We start from the raw sequence: 27,031 nt of genomic DNA on the forward strand, positions 1-27,031 counted from the left end.
TGATCTATCCACACACGGACATACTGCAAGGACCACGTACCAGCAGTCACCAACGCCCACAAAGGAGTATATACATACAGGAAGAAAACACATGATGTCCCACGCAGGTATAACCATACCTCCACCGTGTTGGACCGCCGCAGGATCAGCTTTCCGGGCAGCTGTGGCAGCTCAAAATTGGGCCCAACCAGCTCCTGCAGCTTGCTCTGCAGCTCGTAGAACTCACGGAAGCGACGATACACCACTTTGCTATTGGGACCGGGGATGTCGCAACTGTCATCCCATACCACCTCAATAGCATAGATCTAAGAGCGAATCAAAACAAAAAGAATTTCAAGGACAGTGTGAATAAGCGCTGATGTATGCATGGCCAAAAAAATCACAAGGTCACATGGGTAGAGAGACTCAAAGCATGACAACACACGTCCTCTACAAACTCCGTACAATATACATTGCAGTATGGAGTGATGGGAAAGCGGTGACACATGCAAGCGGACATAGTGGCTAGTGCAGCAACTATAAAGTGGAATATCTACGGGCAGCTTTAGTTTGGACACGCACACAAAACGAGTAAAAATTAGCAATAGGCACGGTGATGACATCATTTTCAGTGATATTGCTACACGATAGATGGGATGCTGACATCTAATCATGTACCTGTGCCAATGCAACAATATATAGACAGTGATGTCAGAATACACAACTGCTAAAACCAAAGGAGTAGTTAAAAAGCACATACGTAGTGAGTCTCTGGAACGTCTTTGCGATTGTAACGCTGGATCTGGGCTGACACCACAGCTCCAGTGTCTGCCACACTGCAATAGAAAGAAAGAAGGAGAGAGAGAGAGAGAGAGAGAAAGAGAGAGAGAGAGAGAGAGAGAGGCGGTAGAAAGAGAGGACATGGCAATGAGGATACTTTCAAAGTAACTGGGTACTTTACATTTTAAAGACACAGGAAACTGATCAAGAGAGTGCACGAGTCTGGGTAGCCAACGAGGGCTAGGCTGCTGGGGAGACATTCTTTTGCTGCCCAAAATCTTTTCCAAAAATATTGATACCTGTAAATGGCCACTTACGCAAAGTTCTTTGGGCAAAAGGAGAGAATTGCCGACTCAAGCTCTGCCGTCGATGATTTCAGCTGCCCAAGGTTGTGGATAAAGAAATTGAACTTGGTGAACCAGTTCTTCAGGCTCTCTTCGATCATTCTGCAATTCGGGGTAACACACCACATGGACAATCACATCCTCTAGAGCTATTTCAAAAACAACACCAATGGCTACACCAAGACAAAGCAGTGAAAACGTGTTCAAATCCTGCCTCAGAGTGAACTACAAAAGGAAGGCAAGGGTGGTTGCTAAAACGGTTCGTTCATCTTATACCAAGGAGAAGAACTACAGGTAATGTTCGCGACAAGAAAAATGCGCGTTTTAGAAACAGAGAGTTGGAGATTGGTTTTGGAGTTCAAAGTGTGCCATACGGCACCTCTCGCTAAATCGCAAACATTTTTTTAAAGTTTATACTGAGTGATTTGTTCAGGTAGTTTATGTGGTGGTCCTCCAAGCTTGAGATTCGTGGACACTTCAGATTATCTTTCTAAGTTGCAAATATAAACCAGTTTTAGAGTATCAGTGCAAGCTGCCAGGCCTTACCGAGTAAACGCAGTGGTAGCCTCGATGTCAGTCAGCTCTGGCATGAGCGCGTCGATCACGTACTGGACATCATCGGGCTGTGCAAGCTCCTCCATGCCGGACGTTCGCATCAGCGTCAGGATGTTAGCCAGGTGGCTGGTGTGGTGGCGCAGGATGTTGAACGCGCGGCAACAGATGTCCACAAACTCCTGGAAGTTGGGGCTGATCTGCTCGCCGTTGTTGATGACATATGCCATGTCCGGCGTAAGCACAAATGGTGTTCGGTCACTATGCACAGCAGGAAAGACACGGCAACGAGAAAGACAACACATGGCTCAAACTACCTTAAAAATACGAACAAGACCTAAAAGCAGGGTTTGCAGACCTCAAACAATTATATTCAAGGCTTGCCAATGGGCTACTTTTCTATTCGAGCCCAGTAAATTCACACATTCACTACAGGATATTTTGAACTATTAATCAACCTTGCAAATTCCAAACCAGGGGACACGTGGTTTGGAATTCGTAAGGCCGAGCGTTTAATTCAAATCCCTGTTCGCTTACCGCTTGAAGGAGCCAAACTTCTGCGCATTCCCCAGGAACTTGCTGAAGTCGATGTGGAAGAGATGACCGCTACGCCGAATCATGATATTGTCGTTGTGTCGATCACACACACCCAGGATGTACGTTGCCACGCAGAATCCGGCGCACGAGCGCGTAAAGTTTTCCACCGCCTGCATGCAACACACGCACACAAACCCACACAGCAGGAGAGCAGCAGTGTCATCCAAGTGCTTCTCACGCTGCTCGTGCCGCACATCTCACGCATCGAACAAGCATCATGCTGAATGTGTCACACTGCTCCTAAAGGGTTTCCAGTCAAGAGAGTTCCAAGGTTGAGCAATTTCTATTTCATTATCAATATGAGGAACAATCCATGTTACCCTCGTGCCAGGCCACAAGTTCCCAATTAACTGTGGGTCGCAGCACGGCTGGAAAAAATCCTTCCGCTTCCAAGCAGGACTTGAACCTGGTACCCTCTGTTTCTCAATCATGGTCTTAGACCATCCCACTATGCCTGCTTGGCTGCAGCTAATGGGATTTCGGTCTTTGACCACTTGGTGGTGGGTCTGATCTACTCACCTCCCACCGTTCAGGCGCTGCATCTGCGCCTTTGATCCTAGAGGGTGGTGGCGTTCCCACGGCGGATGCGGAAAACTCGGCTTCCAGCCGAGTCTCACGCGAACCGTGAAATTTTTTTTATTTTTTTTATGAGGAACAATGGGGACGGAGATATACACAAGGCTGGCATGTGTGTAAAAAAGGTAAAAAAAACCCAAAACAAAACAAAAACAAAAAAAAGTTCGCACGTCCGTGTTACAACCGGCTATACAATTGTGCTGAGAAACACAACCAGCTTTATGGCCTATTCACACGACAGGCACTTGCACGTTTTACAGGGAGTATTTCACCAGATAAGTGACTGTGTGGATTCACACGGCTGCACTCAACAACAGGCACGTTCGCATTTTTGAATGATTCACCTACCAGTTGCCATGAGTATTTCAAATTTTCAAAACATGCATTCAATAAAATAGCATGGTGAAAAGAGCCGCGTAAAAAATCGAGTCTTGTTTCGCGCTTTCTGGTGTAAATGTACTCGTGCACGATTATCGTGAAAGTGGGCCCCCAGCTCGCTTGCACTTTTCAGCCACTTTTCTCGTTCACAGGTAAAATACCATAGCAACGTTCCGGTGCACGTGGATTTGCCTGTCGTGTGAATACCCTATTAGGAAGTTTCGCTTGTGCCAGGCCACCACCATGCCTGAGGTACCAGGAGTACATGTGACAAACACTGAGGAGACAAACTCAAAGAAACAGATCTTGAATGAAGGCGATCGCAGGCATTGTGAGAAAGGCATTCAGAGAAAGGCACAAGCAGACAGAGATCAACAATTCTAAACACACGCAGCACCGCAGTCTAATCAAGGACTTACCAGGCGCAGGTCGTTCGGGGTCGTATTGTGATGTGATAACCAGCTGAGCAGAGCCGAGTCCTTGAAGGATCCCGTCACACCGTCGATTGTCTGAATCTCGCGCATTGTCGCAGCCTAACAAGCAAACCAGAGAAAAACTTAGAAACTGATACGTGTACTACACATGCCAGGGCCATGCTCTTACTGATATACTTCAGCCACTACCGGTGGTACTCACAGAACACGCCTAGTATTATTATTACTGCCAAGTGTTGAGTTTCGGAGAGAAAAGAGCAGTACGAGGCATGTGGCCTCTAATTTCCTAATGCTTTAAAATTCTCCATGAAGTCCAAATTTAAAATTGCAACTTGTAGGAGACTCTAATCAACCATGGTATAGGAGAGAAATAGTTTCACACCCAGCAACACAGACGGTGGATTTCAAATCTGGCGCCACAGAACATACAAAACCCCCGTGCTCTGCGAAGCGACACGTATCCACCGCGGCCTGGTGTAACTTACGGAGTCGACAATTTCCAGCATGCCACTGTCCTCAGAGAACACTAGACACTGGTAGGTGATGATGCGTAAGTCTAAACCATCCTCTTGCCAGAGGTTGTCCATGATCCGCAACATCTGCAGCACTATTTGATCTTGCCGTAAGTCATCTCCGACCTGCACAGAGCACAGATAAACAAAAATATTCGAGAGTGTGTGTGTGTGAGAGAGAGAGAGAGAGAGAGAGAGTGAGTGAGAGAGAGACGGACAGAGTGAGGGTCAAAACAATATGCTGTCTTTGATACCCGCTTGCAGGCTCCCGTACAGCATATACATTGCAAACACAAGGGCACAGGCAACCCACAGTACCCAAACTCCCCTTCACACACCGCACACATCACAGCAAGACAGCGTGCATATTTCCCGCCCATGCACACCTAGCCACTGACCTTGTATATGACACTGATGTCAGGCATGCTTGGGTTGACATTGGCGAAAGTCAACTTGAGCGGCGCCGCGTTTGAGGAGAAATAGGTGCATTTCTACGAGTACAAGCACACAGACAAATCCAACAAATCAATCAAATAACATGACTACACCGCATGCGTGGTACAGGTTTTAAGCTGTTCTGCTATCCAAAAATAGTCAGGATGAACAAACTATAATAAGCTTTTACCACGAGCATCAGGATCGCAGGTAGACACAGACAGGCATATACCCCCACCTCCCGCCCCCGGTGCATGCATGTACACTGTACACTGCATGCACAACACATAACTTGTGTGCACACCCATGCCCATACACCTATACAACACTGTCGAGCGCCGCAGAAGGAACAGGCTAGGATTCGAGCAAGCACAGCATACCGATGTATACACCTGCGACGCAACTGTGCATAGACCATAACACATGAACAATAAGAACAGCCTAGGCTACGACCCTGACCCCCAGTTCTTCGGTGCCCGGCAGTACCGTAATAGGCTACATAACATGGGCATGTACACGGCCAGATGCGATGGTCCGGTAAGTCCGAATACAGGACTTGCAAACAGCGAATGCATGTCCAGAACCGTACCTCAATACGGAGACCGGAGACTTCCATGCCGGGGCTAAGGGGAAGTCGAACAGGCCAGTCAATATCCGTAGTGCCCTTCTCCAGCACACCAGGCAGTACACCCTGCAAACACATGTAAACAATCAACGGCAAAATGGAAGGACAGATAAGCATGTTGCAGTAATACGGCCTCTCCTCTCAAGGAAAGAAAGAACGAAAGAGAGCGAGAGCGAGAGAGAGAGAGAGAGAGAGAGAGAGAGAGAGAGAGAGAGAGAGAGAGAGAGAGAGAGAGAGAGAGAGAAGAGAGAGAAAGAGAGAGAGAGAGAGAGAGAGACTGAGAGAAAGAGAGAGAGAGAGAGAAAGAGAGAGAGATTGAGAAAGAGGATGATAGAAAGAAATAGGAGAGAGACCAGAAAACGAAGGCATTCTACTTTCCACCTTGAACATAGCACGGCATATAACACCATTCTTTCAGCCCACTTTACTGCGAGCTTACAACAGAGGCTGTGCTTATACACGCCAACATTTCAACGCAATGGAGCACCAGCAAACGGACACTTGGCATGGAATTCACTCAAGCAGGGCCGTAGCACAGTACACGCGACTCCAGGTCAGTACGTACCGCTCTGCTTGCCGGCGGTATGAGTTTGAACTCCTTGGCAACCGTGTTGAGCTTCTCCATCAGGCGAAGCTAGAGAAACAGACAACGAGAAAGTGAAAGATTAGGATGCTGGCGGCCATTAGCTGCTTGGAATTCTAGTATGCAGTTGTGCAGAGTAGTTCAAACAAATGGCAACAGACATGCGTTGCAAAACTATGGCTGCAGCGGTGAAGAGAAGAATGATTTTCAGTGATTTCGTGCTCCCAAATATACTCAACCATACTATTTCCATAAGCCATGTCCGTTGGGAAAGACATAGTAGCGTCAGCTCAGAAAGTGATGCTGATGCGATCGCATGTTATGTACAGAGGTGAAGAGCATAACGTGTCGTTCAACTTCCCCTTCCTCCCCCCCCCCCCCCCCCCCACACACACACATCCACAGCAGCAGCACCGAAACGCACACACAAGTTTACACGAACCTCTCCGTCTAGTTCTTGTCGAAGTGCACTGCCAACAAGCAGCTGCAAGCCGGCGTGCAGTAGGTCAAACCGCTTGCCAAAGTACTTGTCTGTCCGCATCACATGCAGATTCCTGAGAACACCATCGACACCACAGTGGCAGCAGCATGTGAGCTGATAGATTCATACCGCATTGGACCACTTGCACAATGGTAGTGCAATGTAATCTCATCTTCACACATTGTCTGCATGAAATGGGTGCTTCCAAGTGAATTCCGGTGCTGTGCAAGTCTACAAACACTCAAACACTCCTTTGCACTTCATCGCTGTGTACTGTAAAGTGATAAACTTTCATGGCGGCGAATTTTGCATTTTCATTGGTTCACGATGAGAAACTTTTGCGAGTGTATTTCTTCAGTTGGACCTTGTACTGTCTACAATCAATGTACAGAAGGTTGCGGCGATTTATATTCGTGAATGTGTGATGGTCGAGAAGATAGAGAAATTTAATCTCTAGCAAAAGTTTCTCACTTTACAGAACCCGGTCCAATGGGAATTTAGACCACCTAGTCGTAGATGCGTGCGTGTGAACAAGAGAGAGAGAGAGAGAGAGAGAGAGAGAGAGAGAGAGAGAGAGAGAGAGAGAGAGAGAGAGAGAGAGAGAGAGAGAGAGAGAGAGAGAGAGAGAGATTACTAAAACTTACCAGTACAGTCGGTGCGCTACTGTTACACTACTTATCGCACGCTGAAACAGCATCAGTACAAGCGATGACAAATGTCCCTGATCAAACTTGACAGCCTGTGAGAGCGCGCGCACACCCACACACACACACACACACACACACACAATGCCCATTTCAAATCTCTTCCCATAGAAAAAATAAATAAAGGAGAGCCGATACGGCATGCAATGTTCCAACACCTCACTCAGTCACTAGAGTACAATGTACTGGCCTCTCTCATACCTGAAGCAGCTGGGGAAGAATATCACAGAGCATATAATCCGGACAGCCGCGCAACTTGTCCGCTGCAATGCCTCGTATCACGGAGTCCGCAAGTCTAAAGTAACACAAGTGAACGAAGGAAAGGCTGGGCATCAGATAAAGACACTGAAATAGAAAAAGGAGCAAAATGCACCAAGAAAGAGAAACACATAGGATGCAAAATAAAAAGTAAGGAAAGGAAGAGCAGCTCCACATACACGCAGACACACACAGACAGACAGACAGACACGTACGCACAAACATATCAGCGTTTCTAGTTTACAGTACTGTCGGGCGCCGAAGAACGGAGCGCCGAAGAACGACCAGGCTAGAATTTCGTCAGCGCCTAGCATACCAATGTATACACGGTGACTCAACTGCCCATAGGCTGTAATACATGGAAATAAGAACGGCATAGGCTAGGAGGCTAACCCCCCAGTTCTTCGGTGCCCGACAGTACTGTATGCCAAGAACGAAATAAAGTGCTACAGGTAGAAAGCAAATGGGTGAGACAATAAATGTGACACTAAAGCTCAGAGGGGGCGAGACAATAAACGTGAAGTGGGAACTGTGAAGTGAGCCAAAAAAGCGCACACCACAAACTTACGGAAACAATCTTAGCGCAACCACGTGCTTCTTCTGTTTGCACAGGTCAGGCTTGTACAAACGGAGGTGTGCACTTGTTTGTCTCACTACACAGGTCCCACTTCACTTTACGTTAATCGTCTCACCCGCTTTATGCTCAGCTTTAGTGTCACATGTATTGTCTTGCCCCTTTGTCTTCCACCCGTAGCACTACATTTCATTCTTGGCACACAATATAGAATGTATTACCTAATCATTGTTTCTAGTTTACTAGCATAGTTTCATAGAATAGTTTACTAGTTTTTTTTAACGCATCGTCAAAATCATGCCCTCTAATGAGGCGAAGAAATTCGAATTCCCTGCACACTTACTGTCCGTCCAGCAGACCGAGGGCGTCGGTGGGCGCAATACTCGGCCAGCTCCTGGCCAGCGCATGAGCCAGGCCGGCTTCGTGCAGCGACCAGTCGGGCACGGCCGACAGGAACAGGCCCAGGCTCTGCGGACTCGTGGTGCAGACCTGCCGCCAGCACAGGTACCGCTGGTTCCATAGCCACTTCTTCTCCGCGTCCCCCAGGCTGCAAGCATGCACACAAAGATAAAGAGAAGCAGGCCGAGTGTTCAGCTAGCTGACTAGTTTGTCCACAGTATTTAAAGAAATCCAGGGGTCGCACAGAGAAATCAAACATATTTTCCAGACTTTTTCCAGGCCATTTGTGTGTGTGTGTGTGTGTGTGTGTGTGTGTGTGTGTGTGTGTGTGTGTGTGTGTGTGTGTGTGTGTGTGTGTGTGAGTGTGTGTGTGTGTGTGTATTCTTAGAATGCACACACTATACTTCCAGCCATCCACTGCGCTGTCAGCATAGGGCCTAACGCCTGGTTGATCCGTGATTTCACATCAACCGCAACCAGCCAGTCAACAACACACTCTTCAAGAGGAAAGCTCAGTGAACATGTGAAAACTTTGGCAAGCAAAAACATATTCGCGGCTGTGACGTGGAGTTTAAATTTTTAGAACTCTTCCTTTCCGGTGATTTCCCAACTGCAATGTAGCGCAATACAATAATGCTGCAACGGGTGTCGATCGGCGAAAAACTGTAGGTTCCATGGCCACTACCAATGCCTGCAGCGAAGGGGCTGTCAGCTGCTGTCAGTGTGGAGGGAAAGGCCACACACACTTGTTACACGTAATGTGAGTGCAGGACATCAAACCGGCCTTGCACCAGCTGCACTCCTGGGAAGAATTCAAAGTGCAAGAATGGCAGCGACTCCTTACACGTACCCGTACAGTGCAGCGGTACGGTGGCGGCTGAGCATGAGGAAAATCAGCAGATCGAGACGGCTGCTCCATGCTCGACTACACGTAGTGCTTATACTCGTACCGATAGTGCCAGTGCTAGTGGGGAATGTGAAGGTCGACCTCTTCATTGACGCTGGAAAGGGGCAAGCGGACCTGGCTCACACAGGCAGACTATACTTAGACGAGGTAAAGATAAAGGAAGGGCGTATATGGGACGCTCGGACTGATGAACTAATTGGGTCCACCAACTTTCCTAATGAGCCATGCGATGTGCTGCAGAATTCAATTGCAACCCATGCCTTTTAATTCCACGTCCGGTCATTGTTTTCTTCCTTGCATTACCCGTGTGCATACTTTCTAACGAGATCTGTTAACCCTATTGCCTATAGGGCGGATATATCCGCCTGACTGTACAGTGCATGCTGAGGTGACTTCAAACTTTTGCCATTCAGTCAATCCTTGTTCGAATAGACCCATTGCGCAATGACGTAATTTGTACCATAAACACCCTTCACAGCCACCTGAGGGGGGGGGGGGGTCGTCTGGAGTGTTGAACAGTGCACTCCTGATCCCAGCATACTCACAAGCATTACTCATGCATTCCATATTTGGCTGTGAAGGGTGTTTTTACGTCATTGCGCAATGGGTCCATTCAACGAACGAAAGGTCTAATCGTATCAGAAAAGCCTCAGCTGTCGGCTCAAAAAACCCGAAGACGATCCGAGGTCATGGCGCAGAGTTATGACACTCGAACGAAATTCGCGTGGGCGAGTCAGCTCGAGCCGGCGTAAATTTGAAACGCCAGCAAGGGATTTTCCCTGACTCGCTGCCGACCCATGCACAACTGGCATACGTCGTTTTAAAGCTGCATTTTGAAGCTCTCTCCTGCAAAAAAATTGACCGTTCTGCGATCGATATTGTTGAAATGGCTGAGAATTTAGTACCGCGCTCGCAGGTCTGGCATTGGAGCGCTCAGATCGCGCTGCTGCGTTACTCCTACGACTATCAATTGCGAACTGGGTGTGGCTGTGTTCGTCTTGGAGAGAGCTTTCCATTGAGCCCGAGATTGTTGGAATACTCCAAAGGATATCGAAAGTACAGTCAGATGAAAATGTGAGTTTGTGAATTTCATGCATCTGCTGAAATAATTTAGGCTCTAAAGGGTTAGCCGCAAGCCACATCGACTGAATGTTCTGACAGGGAGTTTCCGCTCTGCACAATAGAGGATTTCAGGTTGTGCTAGCTTGTTGTGACGGTGCAGCAACAAACCGTTCATTCATGGAAATGAACTCGGATGTTGGTGATCAAACACCATACCGAACAGTCAACCCGAAAGCGTGCCGCAGTTTCTGGTGGCAGGGGTAGTGTGGCTGGGCCCTTTACTAGTTCGTGATAATGTTCTTCCAAATGGCCTCTTGCTTTCCGCATAATGTCGTCCACGTTTGCTGCACCCGGCTTCCATGTCGTTTCCCGCTTCTTCTCCATTCACGAGACCACATATTTATAGGTCCGACTGCCTGCCAGAAAACACAGCCCGTGTCCCGATGGACCACGATAACATTAACTACCAGTGAGCCATAAAGCGAGTATGCACATCCTCCTTGTCTCCAGGATTTGTATCCGAAAGGAGCCGCAAGGACAGGCTATAGTACGCCGGCTTGATGTCTGCTGCAGATGCACCCTCTCCTAATCCCAACACTTTCAGACAATCAGTCCTAGTGAAGGCCATGGTTGACGTCGAGACAAATTGTCTCTGCACGCGTGCAGCTCGACATCCCTGCAGCCGAGGAACCATGTAGCGGACAACTTCAAAACTCTACACGCTTGCATTGCGCTAAGCATACTTAGTATGGGGTTCACACCATAGGTGAGGTGGCTGGAACAAGGAATCGGGCCACGGGTTGGTGTTGCCTTCACTTGCTGCAGAAGTAGATCAATATTTTTCAAAACGAAACTCTCCTTGACCCACCCTCCCATAAATGAAACTTTTTCGCTACGTGTAGAAGATATTGTCGTGACATACAAGTGTACGAGTTTAGTGTGTAGTACTCGGTACGCACTGAGCTCTGTGTCTTTCTCTGGTCTCCATATACTGCATGCATTCACGTTACACACTTATCAGTTTGACCCTGAGTTCATGTCTGCTATCCCGTGTCTCCTCTACTTCTGTTTGCTTCCACGTGGTACACGGCTACGGTGTAGCACTGCACGTGTTCCGTCAGCTTGAACTGTAGCATAAATCGTACTTTAGTCCTGTGCACACTTCATTTATGTCACGTACCCGCGCGCGCGGTTCTTCTGCGCTCTACTGCGCAGTACGGTAGTATTCCATTTGATTTCCCGTATCCTTTTCTGGCTGGCTGGGGCCTTTTGCGGTTTGTCCTTGGAGAAAAGGACTTGTCTTTCCACTGGTAGTTGGAATTCAGTAACCGTTTTAGGACGCTCTTGGATTATGGTTTGGAACTAAAAACACAACGTAGAAGTAACTATTGTCTCTTGACTCTCTGGTGTATCATATTATCCGTCCGATATCAACTAATCGTTACATGGTGCTGTGACCAGGATCCGGATCCTGACGAACGCTGATTCGACTGGACGAATCACAACCCGACGATGATGTCGGACGACAAGGAAGTAAAACCTGAGTCAGACAACGCAACGGTTTCACTAGAGCGGCTGCTGCTACAGCGCCGTAGTGCCAAAGGGCAGGTAACCCGGATCCGCAACAGAATTTATTACGAGCTGGGTAAGGAAAAAGAAAAAAATAATTTGTTCAAGCGTGGAGAACGATTTGAACCTGATCCAAGTAGCAATTCAGAGGACTAACGCTATCTGCGAAAAGATCAGGGAAAGGTATGAATGTTACGACGAGATGGAAGATGCTGAGAAAGCATTGGACGAGCTTGAACACTGGGAAGCTGAGTTTGACCACTCCAACACTAGCATTTTAGACGCGTGCACCGTTCTCAAGGAGCTCAATCACAGTACATCTAGCGCTAGTAGCAGCACATGCAGTAGTAGTACTCAAAATTCTACAACGCAGTCGATCAGCTCCCGGAAGTCGGCGGTAGTCGACGCGGCTGCGCAGATGGAACCGGCACGTCCCGTTGAGTTCTCCCTCAATCCGGCTGTGTCGGCCTTCACCCCACTGGCATCGACAGCGCCACTACCACCGCCGCCACAGTCACTGGATTGCTCCTCAGCGGCAGCATCCATCCAGTCGGTGAGGGACCAGTCAACGCCAGTTGCAGATATGCATCGGTACTGCTCGATGCCTGAACTCAGTTTAAACACTTCCGCATCATTCCACCGCGCAGTGAGTGAAGCAGCAGCGTATGCGGCACAAGCGGCAGTAAGTGCGCTAAGTGACACGCACCACAGCTCGCAACCAAAGGCGCAGCTGCCGAAGCTGAGCTCACCGAACTTTAGTGGTGACGTGTTAGAATGGCCTGATTACTGGGACCGCTTCATCGCCAGTGTGGACTTACAGAGGATGGCAGATGTCACGAAGTTGACGTACGTGTAGTCTACGCTTTCTGGTGCGGCAGCCAGGGCGATAGAGGGAATCTCGGTGACAGGCGCCAACTACACCACTGTGAAGCAGATCCTGTGCGAAACGTTTGGTCGCACAGAAGCCATAATCTCTAGTCTATACGGTAGACTAGAAGACATCTCGCGTGCTGGAGACTCGTTCAGCGACATCAGGCATGTACAGAGCGACATGGAGGCAATACTTTGCCAACTGGAGACGCAGGGTGAGCAACTGAATGAGCAGCGACTGCTATGCCAGAAGCTCTGGAGTAAACTGCCGATCACTGTTGCCACCAAACTCGAAGAATCGCGAGGCTTGGCAGATGCTGGGACACAGTGGAAACTGAACGACTTCAGAATAGCACTGAAGCGTTATGTCATCATGCAGGAAACCGTTCTGCGCCGCACGAACACAGGCGGCACTACAGCAGAAGATGCCACTCGCTATTCTGCAGGTGCACTGGTGACGGGCGCACGCAAGTTCATGAGCAGGAACAAGTCTGATGGTGACTGGAATGCCAGCAGTATGAGAGGATGTGCATTCTGCGGCGGATCTCACCTGGACAAGAGCTGCACGAAATACGGAACAGTAGCACAGCGGAAAGATGAACTGATAGAACAGAAGCATTGCTTTGTGTGTTTGCGCACAGGGCACCGGTCAACTCAGTGCAAGGCCACCCGCAAGTGTAATGTGTGTTCTCGCATGGGTCACCATCATGTCACGATCTGCCCTGAATCTCAACAGAAATCTGGCAACAGTACCAACCTGGTAGCTGATCAACCTGTGGCTGACGAGGTACCAGCATCTAGCACAACAACGGCCAGTGCAGCATCAACCAGTATCGCCATAGCTGCTGACACAGCGGCCCCTCAAACGCAGCCCACTGCTGCACTTCAGTCGTCTATCGCAAGTGTTGATGTTTACCTGCAAACAGCGAGAGTTCCGATTGAGAGTGCAGACGGTCCCACAGTCATGGCGACAGTTCTCTTCGATTCTGCTAGTCACCGCTCTTATCTGACAGAGAAGTAATAGTTGGCGGACTCCATTCAAGCAGATGCGGCACGTTATGAGTGGCTCTCTTTATCTACCTTCGGTTATGGAAGGAAGACGCAACGGAAGGTCCGAGTTGTGGGTCTTGGTCTGCGATTGAAGGATGGCTCATCCAAAAAAATCGAAGCCAGCGTGTTGCCACATATCACAAACACTATCACTCAGCAGGGTATCCCAGCAGCGGATATCATGGCACTCCAAGAACTGGGTACAGACAACTTGGCGGACACTATCAACCTGCAGGAAGTTGACCGTCAGATAGACGTCTTGATCGGTACAGATTTCCTCTGGGAGTTTATGGCGGGGAGCACCAGAGGACTTCCGTCAGGACTGCAGCTTCTGCCCACCACAGTCGGTTTTGTGGTGACTGGCCGAACACGTCACTCCAAGCCCTCAGCTGCACCGATAAGCAGCACAGCCATGCCAGCTATCGTCTCTCTGACTGATGCGACTCCCGACTCCTGCACCATCCCAGATCTGTGGGACTTAGACAGCTAAGACTGCATTGGTATCCAGGATTCAGCCAATCTGACGAACAACGACCTAGCCATTCAGCAATTCAACTCCACTGTAACGTTTGACGGTCAGAGGTATGAGGTCAGTTGGCCCTGGAAATCTAATGCCCATCTACTGCCCGAAAACTATGGTCTCGCGCTTGGTCGTTTCCGGTCTCTCTCCAAGCGCCTAGCAGCCGAGCCGGAACTCAAGATCAAATATGACAACATGATCCAACAGCAGCTACGGCAAGGCATGCTCCTCTACTTCATCCTTTGTTTTGTTTTTCTCTTTCCGCTGGGAGTGTCGTGACATTCAAGTGTACGAGTTTAGTGTGTAGTACTCGGTACGCACTGAGCTCTGTGTCTTTCTCTGGTCTCCATATACTGCATGCATTCACGTTACACGCTTATCAGTTTGACCCTGAGTTCATGTCTGCTATCCCGTGTCTCCTCTACTTCTGTTTGCTTCCACGTGGTACACGGCTACGGTGTAGCACTGCACGTGTTCTGTCAGCTTGAACTGTAGCATAAATCGTACTTTAATCCTGCTCACACTTCATTTATGTCACGCACCCGCGCGCGCGGTTCTTCTGCGCTCTACTGCGCAGTACGGTAGTATTCCACATTTGATTTCCCGTATCCTTTTCTGGCTGGCTGGGGCCTTTTGCTGTTTGTCCTTGGAGAAAAGGACTTGTCTTTCCACTGGTAGTTGGAATTCAGTAACCGTTTTAGGACGCTCTTGGATTATGGTTTGGAACTAAAAACACAACGTAGAAGTAACTATTGTCTCTTGACTCTAGTGTATCATATTATCCGTCCTATATCAACTAATCGTCACAGATATCGCGATAAATTCGGATGCCCCTAACGTTCAGGGTTAGCATTCCGCCGGGCACGTATGGGTGGCAGTCAGGAAGTGCATGCAATGCGGTGTCTTTTGCACATTATGATCCGGGCATGTAGCATATTGAGGCGTTACCAGAGTTAATGGCATGAGGCTACTTACGTCGAGTGGGATCTAATATCTAGACTCAGGCACAAAAAGAAGTGAGTGAAAGGTGAAGAATCTAAAAGGGGGTACTTTTTGGGTAGGGCCTTGTTTGCAACATGTCCCCAAATGGCAATCGGCTGTACCTTTCCGCTGTTCCTTTCGTCATGATCATACGTATTGCATGCTCAACGCTGTCCTTGAACGGAGAGCTAGGCCTCTCCTTCTCAGTCGACTCCATCCTGGGGTCGGGAAGCAAAGGACCAAAACAAGCACAGGACAACGGTTGGAAAACTGTAGGTGGCACCCAGGAAACCTGGCTTTTCTCAGGTGAAATGGATGCACGCCTCATAGTTCTCAGTCAAGCACATACATACACACACACGCACACACACACGCACACACACACACACACACACACACGCACACACACACACACAATAACAATACGTGCATGTGCTATGTACACTCACGTTTCAAATGGGTCCGGTGGCGGGAATGAGACCTCCATGCCAGGAAAACCGATCTTGAACTGCAGCCAGAAAACAGGATGAGGAAACACAGGATCTGAGTAAGAGTATAATTATCAACTCAACATAACAAAACATCACCTGATTGATCCGCTGGTGGTGGAATATGCTGGGCTTGAACTTTTTTTCTTTTTTTTTAATTATTGTCTTCTCGCCGACTATGTCATTCGAAGTTCTTTTCTCTCTTTCTTTTTCATTGGTTCTGGTTGCTTGTAACTTCTCTTGAAGAGTATGCCCGAAAACTGATTGGTGAATTTCTGAGTCCCGATTGATGACGATGGTGGTAAAGAGCTTGAAATTTGTAGTTTTTCTTTTCGCAAAATCTTGTGTAACATTCGCCATACCTAACAGTAAAATTTACACCAGCAGCAGCAGCAGCGTCACAGTCCTGAACTACTGTAATTCCACACATTCTCGGTGTAATTTTATTTTCGGCACTTTCGGTGCATCTGTTTCACACCTAAAATTTCAATACACCGAACAAACACTAACACACATAATCCAATAGGGAACTGCGTCTCTGTACCTAAAATTTCTGTTCACCTAACCTGGCCCTTTGCCCTCATACCGAAAACATTGAGCACCGAAAATTTCTGAAATTAGAGTAACCAAGCAATCGGCCATGCACAACACAGTTTAGGCACTACAGTACTGCCGGGCGCCGAAGAACGGAGTGCCGAAGAACGACCAGGCCAGAATTTCACCAAGCACAGCATACCAATGTATACACGGTGACTCGACTCTGCATAGACTGTAATACATGAAAATAGGAACGGTCTAGGCTAGGAGGCTGACCCCCAGTTCTTCGGGGACCGGCAGTACTGTATTCAAGAAAGAGGCTGTAGTCACAGAAGAAGCCCCTGGAAGCGGTGTGAAGTGACAAACCAGACCCGTTACCAGCATCATAGAGAATAGTCTCCGAATACTGTACCTGGATAATGACGCTCTCCTTGTCAATGATGTTGCTGGAGACAAAGCCGTATGGCGGATATTGGTGATACGGCCATAGCCCCAGCATTTGCTTTCCCGTCACCAGGCGTCTGCAGGTAGACCCCAGGCAAGGAAAAAACACACAAACACATACACACACACACCACACACACGCGCGCACACACACACAGACACACACACGCACAGCGGTAAGTAAAATTCTTCCAGATCAAACACAATGGACCCATTGCACATTGCCGAACATGGATTACATTAGCAATGCATGTGAGTACGCTGGGATCAAGGATGCACTGTTCAACAACCCCAGACGACCATGCCCAGGTGGCTGTGGTTTGCGGTCCAAATTACGTCATTGCGCAATGGGTCCATACCAGTCAAAGATCAGCAAGAAAGCCACTCCGGTTCGTGTAGAGGGCAGACCTAGTGACATTAATTATTGAATAACCACATGGATAGCAGTATCACTGTTCGTGATGAGTTACAAGTAACAGTATGCGATGAGCGCTAAAGTGTGGATAACTTGCGCCGAGAACCATATCAAACATGATATTGTGCAATATTCTCTAACACCACAAGGCAACTCACCCCTTGAAGTTAAAGACCGGCACGGCTATACAGCCGATGGGGTGCACGCCCTCGCCGATACTCGACTGGACAGGAGACGCGGGCAGTTCTTTCTCGTAGTCAGTGTCTTTGTCCGGCTGCTTGAAAAGAACGAAGCGAACCATTGCTTCTCTCGGCACATTGACGAGCGGTATGAAGTCCAACCTGCACACACAATGGCCGGATGGCACACACACACACACGCACGTACACACACACACACGTACACATACATGTATGCACCAGCAACAGAAAGCAAAAAAAAGAGGAAAGGAGACCTGCATCAAGCAACCATGGAAGCAAAACCTGCACTGTGAACCTGTCAGTCCAGACGCATATCCAGCTTTCAACATACACCGTTGAAGGGAGAGAGATGTTCTACCCGGAAGGTCTTCTATGTTACCTATGCATTGTCTTCTCACACGCTTGATAAGATGAGAAGTCGATACTGCACATTAGATCCGACTGGCGGCAAGACAAGACTACTGGCACCAGTACGTGTGAATTCAAGCAGTCTTTCAAAACATTTCACCCAACACTTACAATAATTACTTCTGAAGTACAGGCTGGTATTTGCCGTTAGCTTTACTGCCCCCCCCCCCCCCCCCCCCCCCATTATAGGCCAAGCCAGGAAAGTTGGTGAACCTGAAGTGACGCTTGCAGCAGAGAGACCGTGTGTGAGAGTTTGGAGAGCATAAAGCAACGTGTAAATGGCCAAAACGAGTTTGCGAAGCCCTAGAAAACCATAGGCTGCAAAGAAATAATGAAATCTGGACCAATGTGGTGTGTGTGTGAACGCGCATGTGTGTCCGTGTGTGGGTGGGTGCGCGGACGCGCCTGTGTGTCCGTGTGTCAGTGGGTGCGCGGTGTGCGCATGCATACGATAGCAGTACGTACCACGTGTTCCAAATAGCACTATCCAGGAAGAGCTTGTCGCTGGGTGCGACCAGTTCAGTCTTGATGGGTGCCGTCAACAGCTGACCCGCATGTTCCAAGGACACCATCAAACCAACTGGCTCCCTAGTATTAGAAGCAGTGGCAGCAACAAAAGCAACATCAACTAAAATGCACGCAAAATCTCCCGTCCACGAGTTGACCTCCGCACGAAGTCAACAAACAAGCTGACGCAAAGTTTGAATAAATATAGAAAGCACTAACGCAGCTGGTAGGATGATGATCATCTAGCATCATCATCATCAAGCCAGGCTGACTATATTCACCCACATACAAGCGCATGCCCTTATATACGAGAAAAAAATGCATTTTTCCAATCCACCACAAAAAAAGTGTAGGAAACCAATGTTCCGGATACAAGGGCATGTCTTTCAATTATGAGTACTCGAGTCTTCAAAATACACTCTTAGCCCTTGGGTTTTTCATGCCCTTATATGTGGAGGTGCCCTTGTATTCAAATAATGTATGTGCCCTTATATGTGCGTGAATATGGTATGTATGCCATAATGCAAACATGCACTCTGCAGACTAGAGAGACAACACCAGCAGAGAAGAGCAGACCAGTGGCTTACTTCATACGTAACCGATGAGCACTGGAGACGTGGACAGAGAGCTTGAAGTCCTTCTCAACATCGCGCAGCGAAACGCAAGGCGACGAGATGTCGACCAGCTGCGGGTCCACGCCGAGTTCAAACGCTTGACAATAGGTCTTCACCTCCTCGGCCACTACATTGCGAACTTCGGTTACCGTCTTCTTCACTTTCTCCATGTCGTTCGACTTTGCCGAGACGCTGCAGATGCACTTCAGGAGTGTCAGACTCTCGGTCAGAGCACAGCTCTCCACGGACGCGAGACTAACGACGAACGCCTTGGCAGTCTGCAGGACCCGATCACAGTTCTGCACAAGGTCACTCTGGATGGAGAAGGCAGAACACAGACAGATAAAAAGAGGCATTGCATCACTAGTAGAACGATAGAACTCTACCAAAAACAGCGATGTCACAAATAGAAGCACAAGATACATGTATGTTGTGCACAGAAATAGGGTGCCCGCTTAAAACTGTTTCCATCTGATGACAGAATGCCCGGTACAAATTGTACATGGAGATGAAATTGCCCCGAAGCATCTGCTGAGCACATTTCCTGACACAATCAACTTCTCTATGCACTTAGTGGAGAAATGAAGAGCGAAGGAATGAAAAACTTTTTTAAACGCACGATAGATCCGACTTACTGGGCTAGATTTCACCAAGCGATCGCACTCCTTGCCGAACGTTTCTGTCAATACATCCAAACCACGTCTGAGCAGTAACAACAACAACAACAATCTCTTATTGGCCACTGGCTATCGTGAGAATAAAGATTTTAAACAACAACAACAACAACAACAACAACAACGACGACAACAACAACGACAACGACAACGACAACAACAACAACAGAAGAGATAGAATGTCCGCTTTACAGGTGACAACACCGACAGTGGTTCAAAATGAACATTGACATCATGTGTGAGCATGGGCATGACAGATAGGTAGATAGAGCATGCAGAATAAAAATGACTAAAGCACAGTTTCATTAGTTGAGGCTATTGAAAAATGAAGAAGTCCGAAGAACAATGGACTGTCACCACCAGGACTCGAACCAGGGAACACAGCTTCTATTTGCAATTCCGTCAAAAAAATATTCACAGAGTATTGCCACTCACTTGCTAATAGATGTGGTTTCTGCGATTGGCATGAAGCTGGCGAAACGCTGCGGCCTACTATCGTACGCATCGTCATCAGCCTGAGCATGTCACAGAACACAGAAACACACAAGCACGCACAACTATATCACTACAGAATTGTAGAGTAGCCAAAGAGTGAACTGCACGACACATGTTGCGGAGACAACATAAAACTGCAGTAACGATACCTGAGGGCATGTGTCCACACGCATTATAACGAATAAAAAATCCAAATGAGACAACTGTACCAGATCAGTTGGTTGTTCCTACGTGGAACACACGCTTCCTGCTACTTCATCACTAATACCGCCGGAGTTGCCACTTCTAAGTTTCTACCAGATGCAGAAAAATCAAAATCCCAAACTTTTCAAGGTCTTGAAAAATGAAAATCAAGACCATCTCAAGACTTCCAGACATTTGTGCAACCCCTGTATCTATCCACGCACCCCAAACACCTTGGCAAAACAAACACATGGTCGTTACACGATGGCCCCAACTGGCCCAAGCCCAGGGAAGGGTGAACATGAGGCAGGGCTATACACCAACGCCAGCAGTGACTGACAGCCACTTACCGTTCTTTCCAGGGAGTTCAACGACTGCTTGGCCAGTACCTCAAAGTGAATAGGCCTGTTGAAGCGCAGGCAATGATGGACGTACTGGTAAAGGCCAATCTTCACATCACTGCAAGTAGAAGAGTGAAAAAGAAGATTTAGCACACTCCACTGTGCTCAGGGCAGGCCCGCATGGTATGCACATTCACCACAATAGCGAAGAACATCCATATGGAATGAACTCGGATGGAGAGCCAAGGATTATTTATAAAAAGTAAAAAGGATCAAGGAACTACAAGGTACACTATAATGTCCACTAACACCACCAGTTACTAAACAATCAGCTCATGCGATAACATTGCCCGACACTGAACGACGGTACTGACGTTCTACAACTTCCATATAGGGTTATTATAGGGCCAAAACAAAAATAACCTTGTTTCTCTACGACAACTGCTGCTAGTACACCAAACAAAACCTTACTGCTTGAGAATCTCAGCCTGGCCGGCCACCTTGAGGACCAGGCTTTTCGTCGGGCCGAGAAGTCGCTCCGTTGTCACGTGATAGCTCGTCGTAACTGCCTTGTCGTTGACAGTTGGCGGCGCAGAATCAGTGGCATTGTTCCGGTCGTTGGTTGTCCGCGCCATTGGTGAGTTCCGCCGGCCATTGCTCTGCAACGGAGCCTTCGTGTCTGGACTGAGGCTTAGTGGGCGGGTTTTCGATCTACTGTTATGCGAGAATATAGACGCGGCGCTGTTGCGCTTCGGACCCGCTACAATAGGGAAACACCAACACGGAAAGAAGTACATGACACAACTTATATTCAGAATCACCTCCACCACTACATTTTCTTCAACGGCCGAGAGCACTGTCGCACCCTGTAATATTACAACTTATATATAATACAGTCAACTTCGCTAATAAGGACTGCAGATATAACGACAATTCGCGAATAACGACAGAATTTCCATGCCCAGAACAAAGTCCCATCCAACTGAAATACATATGGGCCGCGATCAGCTAAAACATGTCTTTGGGGTTTCGTAAAAAAGTGGGGAAATGACGAAATGAAAAAAATGTTTTTTTGGAGCGCGTTCACTCTGCACTTCATTCAAATGATTCATGATGAGGCGATCATCTTCTCAAATTTTGTTCAAACACTTGCTTGGCGGTCTACTTCAAGTAGCTGGCGAGCAAAGACTGACAATGTCGGCATCTAGTGATACTAGAGCAGCTCGCAGGGCCAGACGATCGCTGTGCATGGCCCAGGTTTGTTCAGGTGTCTGCAAGTCCGTGGCGGCGGGTCTGCAGAGCGACGCTGACAATTTGTTGGGATCTCAGTGATGTTGATGTCGACAGCGAAGCTGAATCGTCCCCGTCGTCTCCAGTAGCGAAGAGGCACAAGTTGTGGGCTAGTACATAATCATTTAGGCGGCGAACCGGCTGCCTTACGACGTTACTTGCGTTCAGCTCTCATGAGGCGTCTGACGCAGTCTCGGAAACGCAGGCGACGATCGAAAGTGTTACTGCCAGAATCGAAAGAGTATGCAAGTGCAACGCCGCCCAGAGCATCGTATTGCTTTCCAGGAAGAACTTGGGCCATGCCTTTGAACTGATGTCGTCGACATGCTCAAGTCGGTGTCAACATCTTTAGTTCCGTTATATTGTGCTCCGCCACAAAAGCCACTAAGTAATAGTTTGTCTCTTTGTGTCAGACTGTGCGAAAACTGTAATTTTCTACTTCAGTATTTCAAAGTACATATTTTGAAAGCGGTGTTTGGGGCACTTGTAGACTAATTTTCTGCCCTGTATCACCTTCAAGAGGTCAAGTAAGGTCCCAAGAACTGTTTTCTGGAGGAAAACAAAATTTGAAAATTTTCACTCTAAGACATGTTTTAGCTGGTTGTGGCCCATAAAATGAGACTTCGGGTATAACGACACTTCGCGAATAAGGACACTGTTCTGATGCCCCGCTGAGTGTCGTTATAAGCGAAGTTGACTGTAGTTGAAGAAAAAAAAAGCTCTCCTCTCAATACGTCTTCTGAAGAGTAGAGCCCCGGGGATTCTATTCACACCCAGTCGCTGTACATGTCTAAGGGATTGGACAACAAATGTCCAACTTCGAAAACATGATGCGCAAAGTGAATGATATTTTAGTACTTTTTACATGGCACAGGAATAAGGGAGGGACGAACGTTCGTGTTTTTCGGCCTATAATTTGAAAAAAGGAATTCAAGATTAGACGTGTCAGCTTTGTTCAACAAAACGTAAATCGACTGAACGACCATACCGATGATCGCTATGCTGTTCCAAATTTTCAAACTACAGTCAGACCTCGCTTATCCGGTCCTCGTTTATCCGGATCCCTCGCCATCCGGAAGAAAATCGCTGGTTACCGATGTGCAGCATATGTTATGCATACAACATAACCGGACCTCGCGATCCGCATACCGGTGCATGATTTTGTGTACAAACTGGTTAAAATGTGCACAAAAAGCTTCGTCGTATCCGGTTGCATGTGGCTTGCAGAAGCTATACAGTATACTAGAATCAGGGAGTTGTACAGGCAAATGAGGTCCTTGACCTGCTGGGTGCATGTGGACAGCACTCAGTTGCATGCACTTGTCATTTTTCTCGTTTGTTTTACATACTGTGCACGCTAGTTGTACTGCATAGGACCCGTCTACATGTACAGGTATCATGTATGTATGTACGATGCCACTGCTTTTGACATGCCACATGCATATACAGTATGTGTGTTCAGTTATCCGGTTCCCTCGCCTATCCGGATATTTTTGTGGAAAACAGATATGTGCGGTTAAGCGAGGTCTGACTGTATCTTAACTTGGTCAATTCTTGGTCTTTGGAGAAAACGAAATAAGTAGGTCGAAGAGAAAACTCCCAGCTGTCGTCTCGAACAATTGCCGACGCGATGTGACAAGCGGTTTGCAAGTTACTTTCGTCATGGTCAATTGGCGCTCAGGGCGCGATGTGTGACTCAACGGCTGGGATTTTCCCTAAACACGTCAGCTGTTGGCAAGGATGCACTCTTTCAAATTCGAACTATGACTCCCATGAGTGGCTACAAAAACTTGAGCTTCATACAAGCAAGAAGAGTAAAATGGCGGATGGAGATCGATCGAGAGCGCAAGCCCAGCGCTGAAACTCCTCCGTGCTTTCCAGGGTGCCCAAGATGATGATGATTGCCGAAGGGAAACAAAAGTCACATCCAATTCAAGGTAAAAATTTAGACGATGCAATTCTCTGTATACATTGAGTGCGGACGGTAAAGGGTTGATAGATGACATTAGGGAGGTTTAGTCCCACGTAATCCGTGGGTACTTTACGTGTGTGTACCACGTGATACTCAGTGACCCACGTACAGACGTTTTCTGATTCACGACATACCGTGTATGGAGGCTCACCCACGTTCCGCCAGAACGTGGGTGAAAATCAGAATGGAGCGCATTGTGCGAGCTGTGAGGGTGCTCAGCTGAAGAAGTTTCCGAAGCACGAAATCAAAATATTGGATGAGCTTCTTAGGCCCGGGTAGCTTCGTCTTTTACCAGGTTCGGGCCTTTCGCTTCATGCTTTTGTTTGTTCTGTGTGACTAAACACAACATTGCAACGTGGATGCCCTTCATCCACTTTACGTGGATCACCCACGTACGCGTTTCCGTTACGTGGGAACTAAACCTCCCTATTATTGTCGGCGAGGTGACCTGGGTCGCTCACCAACTCACCTGCTGCAGCGGGGACATCACCAGCACTGGAAACGGTTCCCACTGCCACTGAAGCAGCTGATATGGACACACGCATACACACACACACACACATACACACACATACACACACACACACAAACACACACGAACACACACACACACACACACGCACACTCACACAATCGAAAAGCAGCGGTTAGAGGTGACAAGATCAGACCGACCATCAAGTGGTCAAAGAAAGAAAACCGTGCCGTGTACAAACTGGTGTGATAGCGTATGTACTTCAGAGTACATGGATCAATTGCATCACATTATTAATACAATTGGCATGCTCAGCTAGCTAGCGCTAATATGCAGTCTGTAGCACTAATATGTAGTCTGTACATAAGGCACTTTCCTTATGTGCTTTGGGACATTCTATCCAAGTTTGTGGAATATAACATGGCGCAGTGACCCGAACCAACGTCCTACTACAAGTTTTATAGTAATGACATTCACTTTACCCTACATACGTAAGTGTTTAGTTAAAGTAACCAGATCAATGAGTGCTCTACAGCGGGGACAAAACCAGCACTAACACACCGCCTTCTCTCCCCCTTGATCAAGCGTCCGCTACATCCACACGCACACATGGCACCCGACAGCACGAACAAAGCAGGACTCACCGGACCCTGGCTGTACGTCCGAACTCGAACGTTGCATGCAGAGTGTGGCAGAGCGACTGGGTTTTTGCTCTGGGGCGGGAATCGCACAGTTCTCCTGCATGACGATCTGCGTCAGGACGTCGGATACGGTGCAAGAAGCTGCAGACAGATATTACAATACACCCAACAAAGGTTTCGTACGGAACACTCGTGACAGGTTTCTCGTCACCCAGGTTTCTGCATTCATAGAAATGTCACTGGCAGGAGCAAGTGTGATGCCGAGTTGGCTGTGCGTAGTATGTCTACCATGCTGGACGTATGTGCTAAAGCAAACTTGACAAACAGCACAGAACATATTGTGGTGCCACACATGCAATGAGTCTAACCATCAACAGATATGCGCAGCGGACGTGGATGCGTTGCAACAGAGATTGTAAGGTTGAGAGTCGAATTGCCGATGGGCATCCAAGCAACCGCAGGACTATACGCATGGCCGGGATTTGTAGACGCATCGGAGCAGCTGTACTGCTGGCGTACCCTGGAGAGAGAGAGAGTGAGTGAGAGAGAGAGAGATATGCACGTTCAGAGGCACATACACAGACACATACATGCACAAACACAATTGCGTGCACACACACACGCACGCACGTACACATATATACAGACACAAGAGAATCAGAGGGTATTTAAAAAGGTATTTTGGAGAGGGAACATTCAATCACACATAGCAACAGGGCTGCACAATTCATCACCAAGTTAACTCAAGATAGTCTCTAAAAGCGTTTCGATCCAGTCTCAGCAGTGGATACATGGGGATGAAGTAGAGCAAGTCAAACTATGCAATATCTACTACCAACAGACAAGCGTGCAATGAGATTTAGCGCTCGCGGCTTATCATGAGAGCGTGGACTCATGCATGATACACAAGGAAGCACGATGGAGAAAGAAACGGTGGTGGTTTGAATACAACACACGCCGTCAATTCAGGTGAAGAGCTTCAGCTCCTTGATATGCTGCTGCTGGAAACTGATCCTTACGTGGCAAGGCTCTCTTTGAACTGCGATACTTCTTCATTGTACTCAGTCGACAAGTCGTACAAGCCATCACCAAAGAATAGGGTTTCCTGCAGAACGGCAGAGAGACAGGGGCACGCAACATTAATGCATTTAAAACAATTCACGTGGCGAGTGCATGCGGACACAAGTAGAAGAGAATCACGGACGCTGAAATGGAGCATGCATATACTAGCACTGCCCCCCCCCCCCCCCCCCCCAACCCTACACACACACCAGACCATCACGCTTGCACACTGAAGTCTTCTATTTGGTTTAAACCATGCTTATCACTGCACCCCCCCCCCCCCCCAACACACACACACACACACACACACACACTAGACCATCACGCTTGCACACTGAAGTCTTCTATTTGGTTTAAACCATGCTTATCACTGCCTACCTCCCCCCCCCCCCCCCCCCCCCCCCCCCAACACACATACATCAGACCATCCACCAGACCATCACAATTAGACATTGAAGTCTATCAGTTTCGTTTAAACCACGCTTATCACTGCACCCCCCCCCCCCCCCCCCCACACACACACACGCACATAAGCAACACCATCAGCTGGCGAAGACACTGTTCTCCAACGGCACATACGGTGAAATGCCTAAGCTGGACATGCATCATGGCGACGCTATTATTCTGGTGCAGAGCAAGTGAGCGTACAGGACAGACTAGCCACACACATCACACCACTGCACAGTCATTGTCCGTGTACTTCAAGTACTAGTACATATCCGTTGCCTTTCGGCATCTGGACAACACTAGGCAGACAAACAACACTACCGCAACGGAACACTAAACACATGCATGATGTAGATTACATTTGGACCACAGTCTCTCTCCACACAGAACAACGCGGACAAATCCCCAGAACTATGCGCATAATCATAACATTAATTATGCGAGCGAAAATAGGCCACCGCAAATATGTGGAAATTTACAAAGCGGTCATTACGCAAGGAGCCACTGGTATAACATTAGTGTACATCCTCATGCACACATACAACTTCTACACACTCGTGGAACCGTAGAACATCCATGGATATGTACAATTCTGCAGTAAATTTTCACCGCAGTGTACCGCTTCGTTTACATTCCACGGAGTTTGCAGGTTTTACGCTAAATTCCCTGAA

The 27,031-nt window shown here is 47.9% G+C and overlaps 1 protein-coding gene across 2 annotated transcripts in view; it reads right to left on the reverse strand.

Annotated features, from left to right (window-relative positions):
• LOC135822575 (phosphatidylinositol 4-phosphate 3-kinase C2 domain-containing subunit alpha-like) overlaps positions 1–27,031 on the reverse strand; it is a 37,410-nt gene that overhangs the window by 5,178 nt on the left and 5,201 nt on the right. For both annotated transcript variants that reach the window (XM_065335379.1, XM_065335378.1), the window contains 28 exons: positions 25,871–25,956; positions 25,220–25,371; positions 24,855–24,992; positions 24,208–24,264; positions 20,948–21,236; positions 20,486–20,594; positions 19,893–19,972; positions 19,419–19,485; positions 18,757–19,097; positions 18,128–18,250; positions 17,213–17,395; positions 16,608–16,716; positions 15,620–15,678; positions 15,293–15,388; positions 8,156–8,359; positions 7,182–7,275; positions 6,921–7,015; positions 6,238–6,349; positions 5,778–5,846; positions 5,177–5,278; positions 4,551–4,643; positions 4,126–4,278; positions 3,626–3,739; positions 2,193–2,362; positions 1,650–1,916; positions 1,077–1,205; positions 740–815; positions 120–305 (listed from right to left, as the gene is read on the reverse strand). In XM_065335379.1, coding sequence (XP_065191451.1) covers positions 120–305; positions 740–815; positions 1,077–1,205; positions 1,650–1,916; positions 2,193–2,362; positions 3,626–3,739; positions 4,126–4,278; positions 4,551–4,643; positions 5,177–5,278; positions 5,778–5,846; positions 6,238–6,349; positions 6,921–7,015; positions 7,182–7,275; positions 8,156–8,359; positions 15,293–15,388; positions 15,620–15,678; positions 16,608–16,716; positions 17,213–17,395; positions 18,128–18,250; positions 18,757–19,097; positions 19,419–19,485; positions 19,893–19,972; positions 20,486–20,594; positions 20,948–21,236; positions 24,208–24,264; positions 24,855–24,992; positions 25,220–25,371; positions 25,871–25,956 — 3,753 coding nt within the window. The remainder of the gene's footprint in view (positions 1–119; positions 306–739; positions 816–1,076; positions 1,206–1,649; positions 1,917–2,192; positions 2,363–3,625; positions 3,740–4,125; positions 4,279–4,550; positions 4,644–5,176; positions 5,279–5,777; positions 5,847–6,237; positions 6,350–6,920; positions 7,016–7,181; positions 7,276–8,155; positions 8,360–15,292; positions 15,389–15,619; positions 15,679–16,607; positions 16,717–17,212; positions 17,396–18,127; positions 18,251–18,756; positions 19,098–19,418; positions 19,486–19,892; positions 19,973–20,485; positions 20,595–20,947; positions 21,237–24,207; positions 24,265–24,854; positions 24,993–25,219; positions 25,372–25,870; positions 25,957–27,031) is intronic.

Source organism: Sycon ciliatum, chromosome 8 (assembly GCF_964019385.1).
Source record: "Sycon ciliatum chromosome 8, ocSycCili1.1, whole genome shotgun sequence".
Lineage (NCBI taxonomy): Eukaryota > Metazoa > Porifera > Calcarea > Leucosolenida > Sycettidae > Sycon > Sycon ciliatum.